Source organism: Pan troglodytes, chromosome 18 (assembly GCF_028858775.2).
Source record: "Pan troglodytes isolate AG18354 chromosome 18, NHGRI_mPanTro3-v2.0_pri, whole genome shotgun sequence".
Lineage (NCBI taxonomy): Eukaryota > Metazoa > Chordata > Mammalia > Primates > Hominidae > Pan > Pan troglodytes.
In genome coordinates, this window is record NC_072416.2 from 86,812,106 (window position 1) to 86,823,560 (window position 11,455).

Below are 11,455 nucleotides of genomic sequence, written 5' to 3' on the forward strand. Positions count from 1 at the left end.
CCTGTGACCTGTGTGGCCGGTCTGGAACAGCCTTGCTGCCCTTGCCTGGGGTTGGAACCAGGGCCTCTGGGGTCCTGCGGACCTTTGTTCTCGCACCAGCCTTGGGCCTGCGCTGGGCAGTGGACACCCCCCCTCGGTTGCTGCGCCTCCCTCCTAACATTGCCAGAGTGAAACACTCCTGGTCTCTCGGCTTTGCTTGTATTTCTTTACTGCCATGTCTTTCTTGTTGTTCCATATTTGAAGACCCATGTGATAAATTTCTTCAAAGCTAGGAAGGAGTTTTGTCTCTCTGCGTGAGATATTGGCTGCTTGCTGGAACCTGGGGCCCAGGTTTGGCCTCAGCCTCATTTCCACATGCCTTGGTGCCCACATCTCTCTTCTCCTACTTGGCTCTCCCCTTTTTATTTCTTTATAAAAATGAAGGTGGTGAACTAAGCAGCCTCAGGCTTTAGAAGTGAGTCCCTGGCATCGGTGAGGCCACCCACACAGCCATTCCCTGTACATCAGGAGGGTGGTCTCACTCTGTACCTATCACCCAGGTTCTCGGGACCGGAAGTCAGGTGGGAGACTGGGCTCCCCGAAGCCAGAGCGGCAGAGAGGCCAGAACTCCAAAGCCCCTGCAGCCCCGGCTGACAGGTGAGTCCCACCCAGCATGTGCCCTGGGCACACCGAGGGGGCCAGCCCCAGTCTCTTCCCCAGGGAGGCCAGCAGCAGCAGGGCTAGCACTGGGCCAGGCTGGAGGCGTCACTACAGCTCCTGCTGGTCTGACGGGGTGAGGGGCAGGGACAGCGAATTGCAGCCCCACCCCCCACCCCCCCACACACACACACACGCTCCTGCCCTGGTTGAGGCTGGAGGGTGCCCTCTGCTCCGCATGCCCTTGGGCAAAAGATCCCTGGGCACAGAGGTGGGAAGAATAACAGGAGGTTGTGCGGGGCCAGCCCAGGACCCTCCCAGTCTGCTCCACAAAGCCCGGGAGCCAGTGGCTAGGACCAGGCCTGCTTGTGGCAGTGGGAGCCTGGCCATCCAGGGAGCCCCTTGCCTGTCCTGGTGGCCGCTGAGGACACAGTGGAAGCGCCCCTACAGGGAGGTCACCCCTTCCACCTGCAGGCGTGGCTTCTGGGGGCTCAAGGTCTTCCCCACCCCCTTGTAGGAAGCGCCAGCTGTCACCCCAGTCCAAGAGCTCCAGCAAGGTCACGAGCGTGCCCGGCAAAGCCTCGGATCCCGGCGCCGCCAGCACCAAATCAGGGAAGGCCAGCACGCTGTCTCGGCGGGAGGAGCTGCTGAAACAGCTGAAGGCCGTGGAGGATGCTATTGCACGCAAGCGGGCCAAGATCCCCGGGAAAGCATAGGCCGTGCCCCGACCGGACTGGACGCATTTTTATACATAGGGTAAGCGCAGCCATTTTGGATTTTGCAGTTAATGTCTTATTTTGGCTGTGATTCTTTTTAAAAAGTAAAAAAGAAAAAAAAGTTTCTCAGCTGGAAAAGAAGCCACACAGGAAATGACAACGACGCTGAATCCCAACCTCCCTCCCCAGAGCAGAAGTCCGGCAGGACAGACAGACACAGACAGCGCTAGTGACCAGCAAGGTTCTCATGTAAATTACAAGCCCCAGCCGCCAGCCCCGCCTTCTCTTCCTCCTCCTCCGTCTTCTTCCCTGGCCCTGGTCAGGCCTGTGGAGCCCCAGCTCTGGGTCCCTAGCCCGGGTCCAGGCAGCCAGGCTCCCTCCTGAGCTGAGAAACGGAACCTCGCGAACCACTGGTGGCACCTCCTTCTCCTCCCCAGCCCCTGATCACCCGCCCCCGGATCAGAAATATATCTATATTCTCGACTAAAGTCTCATCAGGAAATATTTCCTGTCTTTTATTTTAAGCATCAAATTGTTTTAGTTGATTTAAAAAGGAAAAAATACAGAAAAGACCAAAAAAAGGCCAAGGGTGTTGTTGGGGCATCTGTCTAATGTGGAGGGTCTTTTTTTGAGGGGTCTCCTAAAATAAAATATTTTGATAAGCAGCTGTCCTTGCCCTCGTGGTGTGTGCGCCCTCTGCCCATGCGCAGCCGGGGCTGCCTCTGTGTCGTGCACTGCACTCGGCCCAGCACTCGGGAGCCGCTGGGGGGCGAGGGTGTGGCTGTGCACTCACTCCCCCCGGGAGGACCGGCTGTGGAGCAGCTCCTGCCTTCAGACCCAGCCCAGGAGAGCATTGCGCCTCAGTTTCCCCATTCGTGGGGCTGGGTTGGGGCTTCCTTGGTCCGTGAGGTGGAGGTACTTTCCCTGCAGGGGCCGTGGAGCTGCTGGAGGGGAAGAGATCCAGGGCTGACTCCCAGCCCCAAGCCCAGCTGCCACCTCTGCAGTGACCACCACCGGCTCCGTGTGCAGGCCCCAGACCTGCTGAGCCAGGCCCCGCGTGTGATGCCACGTTCCACAGCAGAGGCCACCGGCAGAGCCCCCCAGGAACCCCCGCTGCTGCTCCCTGCTCTCCACCTTGAAAGCCACAGGCCTGCGCCCGGGCAGCGGCCTCCCAGGTGCACGCTCCAGGGCCTCCAGCGCCTCCTTTAATCAGATTCAAGTAGCCGCGGTGTGGTGCCCAGGCCTGCGGCCCACCCATCTCCCTCATCTTCCTGACCCGAGGTTCAGGATGAGACCTCCGAGAGAGAGCTCCCTCCCACAGGGCGGCGAGCTGAGCCCCAGGGAGGCAGCATCCCGTGCTTCCGCTCCCAGCATGACCTGCGTCCATGCCACTCTTCCCCTGGATTAAATGACAATTAGAGTGTAGGCAGAGGAGCTGGGCGTGAGCGAGCACCACAGGGGGACCGCCTGTGCACTCCTGAGGGGACTGTTTCCCATTTTATGTCCACCTCCCTCCCATAGCGCAGGCCATGCAGTTCATCTTGTGTCTCAGCAATTTTTTTCTTTTCTTTTTTTTTTTTTTCTGAGACTGAGTCTCACTCAGTCGCCCAGGCTGGAGTGAAGTGGCACCATCTCGGCTCACTGCAAGCTCCGCCTCCCGGGTTCACACCATTCTCCTGCCTCAGCCTCCCGAGTAGCTGGGACTACAGGCGCCCGCCACCACGCCCGGCTAATTTTTTTGTATTTTTAGTAGAGACGGGGTTTCCCCATGTTAGCCAGGATGGTCTCGATCTCCTGACCTCGTGATCCACCCGTCTCGGCCTCTCAAAGTGCTGGGATGACAGGCGTGAGCCACCGCATCCGGCCACAGTTTTTTGAGGCTTATCCGATTTACCATCAGGTCAAAGCGAGGTGCAAGGGAATTCCCATTCTCTGAAAAGGGTGGCCTTCAAGGCCACAGAGCTGGAGTCCAGGCCACCCTGGGTGCCAGCCTGCAGCCTGTCATTTGTGAGCTGCACCATGAGGGCTGGAGGCCAGGAAATGGCGCTCTGTGCCCCCAGTGTGGGACACCTCAAGCTAGCATCTGCAGTGACTGTCTCTTTACGGCCAGGAGCGGACAGGTGAGCCCACCACAGCTCACCTGTGGACTGGGACCAGGCGAGGTCCCCTCTGCGGCTGATCAGCCCCCGGCCACAGCCCTAGGCACCTCAGTCTGGAGCTGGGTTTGAACTCGCACCGGGTGGCAGTGGACCCCAGGTGTGGCTACCCATCCCTCTGGCTCTTGGACACCGGTGCAGAGGGGCCTGTCCTAGGAGGGTGACTGCTCCCATGTGGTCTAGTGGAGAGGATGTTTGGTCAGGCAGCTGGGAAGGACGGCCTTGCTGTGTGACAGGCATCGATGGGCGTCCACGCCCTCCAGGGACGTCCTGCTCCAGGTGGTTGGCGCTCACGTTCTCCTCGCTCCCCATGCAGTGACTAGAAAGCCTGTGTGGGATTCTGGCAACGGCATCCGCCCGCCAGCCCCTCCCAGGGGGTGCCGCAGGGCCTCTGCCCTCTGCCCGCAGCTCCTCCCCCACAGCCACGCTTCCACCCACCCGTTCGGCTGGGCTTTGGGTGGGCAGGCAGACGTAGACCTTGCTTGGAGGCGGTGGCCCTAGAGGGATCCACAGATGGGGAAAAGGCCGAGACACACGAGACCACTCCTGCCGGGGAAAACCCATGAGGGGGTGGGGGCGGCCGCGCCGCAGGGAGGGGCCCTCTGCTGTCCCAGCCAACGTCCCATGACGATTTTGCACCCCCGCCAGCAGTGCCCTCGGCTGGACACACCTGCGTTGTGGGCAGCCGGCAGCGCGTGACCCACTGTGCACCTGCGCCTTGATGTAGGGGGGAGACCCTGCAGAGAGCGCTTCCTTCCGCCCTGTCCAGTGCCCTCCCTGCCTCACCCCTCTTCCCGCAGGCCCGCTCAGGGCGCTAAAGGGCTCCTGACTGTGGGTCCGTCCTTCGCTGCGTCTGGGGGGCGTCCCCCGCGCTGCCTCTGACCCGCCCGGCCCTGCGTTTGTCTGAAGCCCCTCGTTCCGCATCTCCGGACCAGGGTCCGGGGGCGTGGTCTGCTGGGGGCGGGCCCGGGTTGTGGTTTGAGAGCCGGCCTGTCTGGGCCTCCGCCTCCGGGTCGCCCTCCAGCCTTCCTGCCGCCGCTTTTCCAGTCTTGCCCAACCCGGTATTTCTGCGCTTGCCTCAGCCACCCGCAGGAGCGCAGGCCGCCCTTCGTCCTCCCGTCCTCTGCGCCCACAGGACCCCGGGCCCCGCCCAGTCCGCAGGTCCCGCAGGTCCCCCCGGGCATGTCTTCCTGGCCCTGCGACCCCCGGGACAGCGCTGAGAACACGCGGAAGGTGGGGAGACGCGCGGCGCTGGCCGGGTCCCTGGCGCCGTTGTCGCGGTGCAGCCTGTGCCTGGGAGTCCGGCCGTCCCACCTCAGAACCAGAGCAAAGCGGGAGATGGGGCGGCGGCCGCTGGGAAGAAGGCAGCCCCGGGTCGGAGGAGGAAGGAGGCGGGGGCGGAGCGGAGTCCGCGGTGGGGCTGCCTTCTTCCATCCTCCCCTGGGCGGGGCGCAGGATGCGGGGGCGCCCAGCCGAGGGAGGGAGGCCGGGGAGGACACTCCTGTGCCTGAGGGCTCCGGCTTCTTCTGCTCACTCCCTCCTGCCGAACTTTTCCACTCGGCCATTTACCTCCTCAGGCACTGGCTGCCCTCATCAGGCCGACCAGGTCCTGCCCGAGGGAATGGCGTGTGACCCACGTGTGGACAGACCTGTTCCCCATGCCAGGAGGGAGGGTCACTGGCTCCACCGGGGGATGGGGGACGAGGGCACTAGGCCGAGGTGGAGGGCTTCTCGCTCTCCCTGTCTTTTCCTGGCGTTTTCCTCCGTTCCCTCTGGCTCCTATTCCCTCCCCCTTCCTCTCTTTCTTGGGTATGGTTGAGCAGGTCGTGCACTGCACAAGGACTCCCAGCAGAGGACGAGGACTGACATCAATTTGTCTTTCCCTCCCAACACTGTGCGTTCCCTAACCCTGCACGAAGGCACCCTCCTCCCCTCCTCAAGATTCCCCACCCAGCCTGGCCTGCAGCCCCAGCCCCAAGCTGCAGCTGGGCAGGTTGGGCAGAGCACTGGGGAGGCCAGGCCCGGCCATGCTGAGCCCGGTGACTCGTCAGGGTTTGCACAAAACATCTTGAGCACCCAGCTGCAGGCCCCTCGGGACGTTTCCAGTGAGGCTTCCCTGGGCCCCTCTCTGTGGCAGAAGGGACCCCGGGGCTGCTTCGTAGGTCTCAGCCCAGGGGAGGACCCAAGAGACGCCGGAGCCAGGGAGGGGCCCAGCCCCCTACCCCCGGGCTGTGCTTGGCATGCAGAGATTGCGGGGGGTCTTGAGTTTTTGTCCCCAGAAGAATGGCTGAGTGGACTCTGGAGAAAAGACAAACACCCCTGCCCCACTGCCGCCGCCCTGTCTCCCAACAGTAAGAGTGCTTGTCAGCCTCCTGGCGGCAGGTGCTGCGGGCTGCGACCACCTGAGCCAGGCAGGTGATGCTAATGCGCCTCAGGGCAGCCCTGGCACTGGAGCTGCTATCATCCCACTGTACCCATGGGCAGAGCCGCTCTCCTCCCTCCTTTTTCCATTCTGTGTTATTTACAGAGCACCCTCCTGTGTGCCCTGCACCACTCTCAGCCCCAGGTACACAGACGTGGCCTGTGTACCACAGGCCACAGGGCTGCCACAGACGTGGCCCTCAAGGCGCTCAGCCCGCCTTTTGGGGAGGGCCGTGAGGGGCTGGAATTTTTCTGAGACAGCCAAGCGCCCGTGCAGAGAGGCCTGTATCAGCCCAGCCTAAGGCAGGGCCAACCCACACAGGAGCACCTGTCCTGCTGGGGATGCAGTGGGTTCTGCTGTGTCCTGGAAAAGGCTCTACCCACACCCTAACCCAACCTGTGAACGCACGCTCACTTGGAAAAGGGGCTTTTGCTTTGATGTAATTAGGGAAAGGATCTTGAGATGGCTCATCCTGGGTTAAGGCAGGTCCCACGTCCTGAGAAGGGGGGAGGGATTATCTTTTAGACCGGGCCCTACATCCAGCAACCCGTGTCCTTATAAACCACAGAAGAGGAAAAGGCAGGTGCAGCAGAGAGGCCACGGGAGGAGCTGCAAGCCCGGGAAACCGAGGGCTGGAAGAGCCTCCAGGAGGACCCAGCCCTGAACACGCCCAGCTCCACGGCCTCGTGGAATAAACTTCTCCCATTTCACACCCCCCAGTTTGTGGTGCATGGTTAGCACAGCCCTAGGAAACCAGCACGGATAGTGAGCTCCCCGTCACAGGAGGTATGCAAGCAGAGGGTGGGTGGGCAGGGGCACTGTCGGGAGGAGCAGCCCTGGGGACTCCAGCAATCTGTCTTTGATTCCTCCCAGACTGTTAACCCTGGGGCACAGCCTCCTTCACCCCCAGAGGCCCACAGCAGACAAGCTGAGAGCCACACAGCGGCCAAGAGGAGGTGCTGGAGGGCCCAGGGGTCCCAGTGCTGCCTCAGCCCCACCCGACTCGGGAGCTTTTGTGTTCAGAGAGACTGAGGTTTTCAGCTTAGAGGACACCTCCGTGGAACACATCTGCACTGCGGCAGGGGAGGAAAGGCTGGGGGCACACAAGCACCCTCCCTCCCGCCCTCACCCCGAAGCTGAGGGGACCAGGGTGGACAGATTCCCCCACCTCTGATGTGGCCAGGGGCCCTGGGGACTCCAGGGCAACTCTTCTCAGGATGACGTCAAACCCCCGGCATTCAAAACTTCCCGAGTTCTGGCTGCAGCTGTCCCTTTCCGGGGAAACAAAGGCACCTCCAGCGCCCCCAACCCCAGCCAGCCTCACCGAGCAAGGAGGCCAAAGGCAGCTCCCGGCCCCGCTTACATAAAGCTTCCTGTGTGCGCTGGTCACACCTCACGCCTCACGCCTCATGCCTCACTCACACCTCACACCTCACTCCTCACACCTCCAACTCAAGACTTTTTAGCTTGAACTTTTTTCTCAATAAAACCACAGAAGCCCAGGCCGGGTGCAGTGACTCATGCCTGTGATTCCAGCACTTTGTGAGGCCGAGGTGGGCAGATCACGAGGTCAGGAGATCAAGACCATCCTGGCTAACACGGTGAAACCCCGTCTCTACTAAAAATACAAAAAAATTAGCCAGGTGTGGTGGTGGGCGCCTGTAGTCCCAGCTACCCAGCAGGCTGAGGCAGGAGAATGGCGTGAACCCGGGAAGCTGAGCTTGTAGTGAGCCGAGATCGCACCACTGTACTCCCCGCCTGGGCGACAGAGTCAGACTCCGCCTCAAAAAAACAAAAAACAAAAAAACAAAAAAAAACAACACAGAAGCCCCACAGAGACCTGAAGACGTGCCTGCCTCCCCCATCTCCTCCGGGGCCTCTCCCACCTGGGTGAAGGGGGCACGTGAGCCTCACCTGATCTTGACCATCTCAGCTAAAACACTGAACCACCCTTGGCACCCACCAGCAGCAGATGGAGAAGAACTGTATAGGGTGCAAAAGCGCCCCGCCACCATCAGGTCCAGATGAAAACCTACAAGTTGAATCAGCAAGGTGCTGACGGATACGCAAGCAGAAACCCTCTTATAGGAGGTTCAAGGCTGGGCGCAGTGGCTCACTCCTGTAATCCCAGCACTTTGGGAGGCCAAGGCGAGCAGATCACTTGAGGTCAGGAGCCTCAGACCAGCCTGGCCGATATGGCAAAACCCTGTCTGTACTAAAAATACAAAAATTAGCCAGGCATGGTGGGGGGTGCCTGTAATCCCAGCTACTCGGAAGCCTGAGGCAGGAGAATCGCTTGAACCTGGGAGGTGGAGGTTGCAGTGAGCTGGGACAGCACCATTTCACTCCAGCTCGGGTGACAGCAAGACCCTGTCTCAAAAAAAAAAAAAAAAAAAAAAGTTTGAGAATGTCAGACAAGGCAGCACCCTGTGTAGGTGCTCAGGTTGGGCGGAGTCTCTCTCGGGGGAGGGGGGTAACAGGACAGCGCCTCCCAGGGCCTCCTTGCATGTCTGTGTCCTGATGCACAGCAGGCGGGGGCTGCGGGGACCAGAGAAGGAAGAAGCGCCCCAGCTGGGCACTTCCCGAGGAGGAAGTGGTGCCGGAATTTCCCCCAGGTGTGGCCTCAGGTATAAGAGCGGCTGCTGCCAGGTGCATGGCCAGGTGCACCTGTGGGATTGCCGCCAGGTGTGCAGGCCGCTCCAAGCCCAGCCTGCCCCGCTGCCGCCACCATGACGGTGAGCCTCTCCACACGCTGCTCGGATGGATGCTGCTTGGATGTGCAGCCTGGCCTGGAAGGGCTGGGGTTCTCTGAGCCTGGGAGGAGGGTGTTGGGATGGGGTCTGGGAAACCCCTCAGTCTGGGGGTAGGGGAGGCAGCTGCAGATCCTCGGAGCGCTGGCATGCTGGGTTTCTTGGGCTGAAGGGCTAGCCTCTCTGGGCTTCAGTTTCCCCATCTATAGAGGGAGGGCTGTACTCCATCTTTCCGCTGGGAACAAGGAAAGCTGAGGTGGAAGTGAGGTGCCCTCTGCCCTGGGCACCTCCTAACCACCCACCTGCCTGTTTCACCAGCTCCTCCCTGGCCTCCTGTTTCTGACCTGGCTGCACACATGCCTGGCCCACCATGACCCCTCCCTCAGGGGGCACCCCCACAGTCACGGTACCCCACACTGCTACTCGGCTGAGGAACTGCCCCTCGGCCACGCCCCCCCCCACCTGCTGGCTCGAGGTGCCAAGTGGGGGCAGGCTTTGCCTGTAGCCCTGGTGTCCAGCCTGGAGGCAGCAAGCCATAGGGGGAGGCACGAGAGGCCCTCAGCTACGACCCAGTGCCCGGTGCTGCGGCCAGAGGAGGTGTTGGAGGCAGACACCCACCAGCGCTCCATCTCACCCTGGAGATACCGGTGAGGACCTGGGGATTCCGCTGTGGCGTGGGGCTGCCCCTCCCCTGGCGGGGCCCTGACTGCCCGGAGAGCTCTCTGGGCCTTGGTGGTTCTCACCTGTCAAGTGGGCGTGGCCACCTGAGCTCCCTCCCTCCGGCCCTCCTGACCTGGACCGCTGAGGTGCTGCTTGCGGCCGGCTGTGCCCTGCCTGCCACTGTCCTAGGTGGCCAGGGTCCCCTGGGGAAATTCTGGGCCCGTCACCTGAGCTCCTGCAGAAGTGGGGCTGGGTGATGAAGTGGGAGGGAGGCTCCTAGAGGCCTCCGGACCCTGCTCTGTGCTCTTGGAGGGCCCTGGGGAGACGTGGATTACCACCACATGTGAGCCCGACTGCACCCCAAGCCCGTGTGGCTCAGCCCTCGCTGCCTCAGGTCCCATCCTGAGTACACGGAGAGGGGCCCTGAGGGGAGAGGGGCCTCCAGGAGGACAGGGTAGGGCCAGAGACTCACTGTGCACCCCGTCCCGCAGTGTGGACACGGATGAGGACCGCTATCCACAGAAGCTGGCCTTCGCCGAGTGCCTGTGCAGAGGCTGTATCGATGCGCGGACGGGCCGCGAGACAGCTGCGCTCAACTCCGTGCGGCTGCTCCAGAGCCTGCTGGTGCTGCGCCGCCGGCCCTGCTCCCGCGACGGCTCGGGGCTCCCCACACCTGGGGCCTTTGCCTTCCACACCGAGTTCATCCACGTCCCCGTCGGCTGCACCTGCGTGCTGCCCCGTTCAGTGTGACCGCCGAGGCCGTGGGGCCCCTAGACTGGACACGTGTGCTCCCCAGAGGGCACCCCCTATTTATGTGTATTTATTGTTATTTATATGCCTCCCCCAACACTACCCTTGGGGTCTGGGCATTCCCCGTGTCTGGAGGACAGCCCCCCACTGTTCTCCTCATCTCCAGCCTCAGTAGTTGGGGGTAGAAGGAGCTCAGCACCTCTTCCAGCCCTTAAAGCCGCAGAAAAGGTGTCACACGGCTGCCTGTACCTTGGCTCCCTGTCCTGCTCCCGGCTTCCCTTACCCTATCACTGGCCTCAGGCTCCCCCAGGCTGCCTCTTCCCAACCTCCTTGGAAGTACCCCTGTTTCTTAAACAATTATTTAAGTGTACGTGTATTATTAAACTGATGAACACATCCCCAGAGGCCAACATTCAATGCGACATTCTCCCGTTCAGCCCTGGTCCAGGCCAGCCATGGACCCAATTCTGGGGTGTCCTTCCAGAAAGGTCTACGCAGCCGCGAGCAGTGCATGCAGGTGGGACTGAGCTGTAGCACGGGGGGGTCACAGGTGTCCCTGCTCTGCCCACACAGTGTCTCCCCTGAGGACACCCCTGGGAACAGGAACCAGCCTCCTTCCCCAAGCAGTGCCTTGAGCCCTATGCTTTGTAATGATGTGAGCGCCTAGGGGCACCCTCTCGGCCCCCAAGGCAAGAGTCTCTGAGGATGAACTGCAGGGCTGTCGGCTCAAGGCAGGGCCCCCAGCCTTCATGGTTCGGATCAACATCCAAGGCCAAGCGCCCTCCCTGAAGGTGAACTAGCCACGCTTTGGGACCCAGGCTCTGTTGGAGATTTTAGTTAAGGGGCCCCGGGGGGAGCAGCCCCAGTCGTGGAAAGGGGGCCCAGGCCTGTGACAGTCTCAGGGCCTCAGTCTCTAGGCCCCCGGCCCCAAGGGCTGACATTGCCATGGGGCTGCTGGGCAGTTGTTAGCCCCTCCCCTGCCTGGCCCCCTGGCTCACCCACCTACTGCGTGCACTTGCCTGGAGATGGCGGTGGGGGTGCTGCACAGAAGAACAAGGACTCCACTCAGACTCCCAGAGGAGGAGGCCTCAGGGAAGACTTCCTGGAGGTGGTGGCCCTTGTCCAGGAGATGGAATTTTCATTCAACACTTTTATTGAGTTTCTTTTCTTTCTTGAAAAAGGGTCTCGCTCTGTTGCCCAGGCTGGAGTGCAGTGTGGTATGACTTCAGCTCACTGCCACCCCCACCTTCTGAGTTCAAGCAATCCTCCCAGCTCAGCTTCCCAGTACAGGCGTGCACCACCACACCCAACTCATATTTGTATTTTTACTGGAGGCGGGGTTTCGCCATGTTGGCCAGGTTGGTC

At 61.5% G+C, this 11,455-nt stretch overlaps 2 protein-coding genes across 19 annotated transcripts in view; both read left to right on the forward strand.

The window, feature by feature from the left end:
- ZC3H18 (zinc finger CCCH-type containing 18) overlaps nucleotides 1–2,017 on the forward strand; it is a 62,809-nt gene extending 60,792 nt beyond the window's left edge. For 10 of the 18 annotated variants that reach the window (XM_016930374.4, XM_063797484.1, XM_016930370.4 and 7 more), the window contains 2 exons: nucleotides 540–636; nucleotides 1,154–2,017. In XM_016930374.4, coding sequence (XP_016785863.1) covers nucleotides 540–636; nucleotides 1,154–1,352 — 296 coding nt within the window. In that variant the 3' untranslated portion in view covers nucleotides 1,353–2,017. The remainder of the gene's footprint in view (nucleotides 1–539; nucleotides 637–1,153) is intronic. The other 8 variants (XR_008539861.2, XM_054668568.2, XM_016930373.4 and 5 more) reach the window with 3 other exon arrangements.
- A 6,642-nt stretch (nucleotides 2,018–8,659) lies between these two features.
- On the forward strand, nucleotides 8,660–10,486 carry IL17C (interleukin 17C). Its single transcript, XM_016928856.3, has 3 exons — nucleotides 8,660–8,665; nucleotides 8,975–9,327; nucleotides 9,832–10,486. The coding sequence occupies exons 1-3, from the start codon at nucleotides 8,660–8,662 to the stop codon at nucleotides 10,088–10,090; spliced, it is 618 nt and encodes a 205-aa protein (XP_016784345.1). The 3' UTR covers nucleotides 10,091–10,486.
- The last annotated feature ends 969 nt before the right edge of the window (nucleotides 10,487–11,455 follow it).

Bases quoted from the DNA above. Each gene is read 5' to 3' on its own strand.
- IL17C (XM_016928856.3), top strand. The intron at 9,328-9,831 runs GTGAGGACCTGG...CCCGTCCCGCAG, and splicing joins ATCTCACCCTGGAGATACCG to TGTGGACACGGATGAGGACC.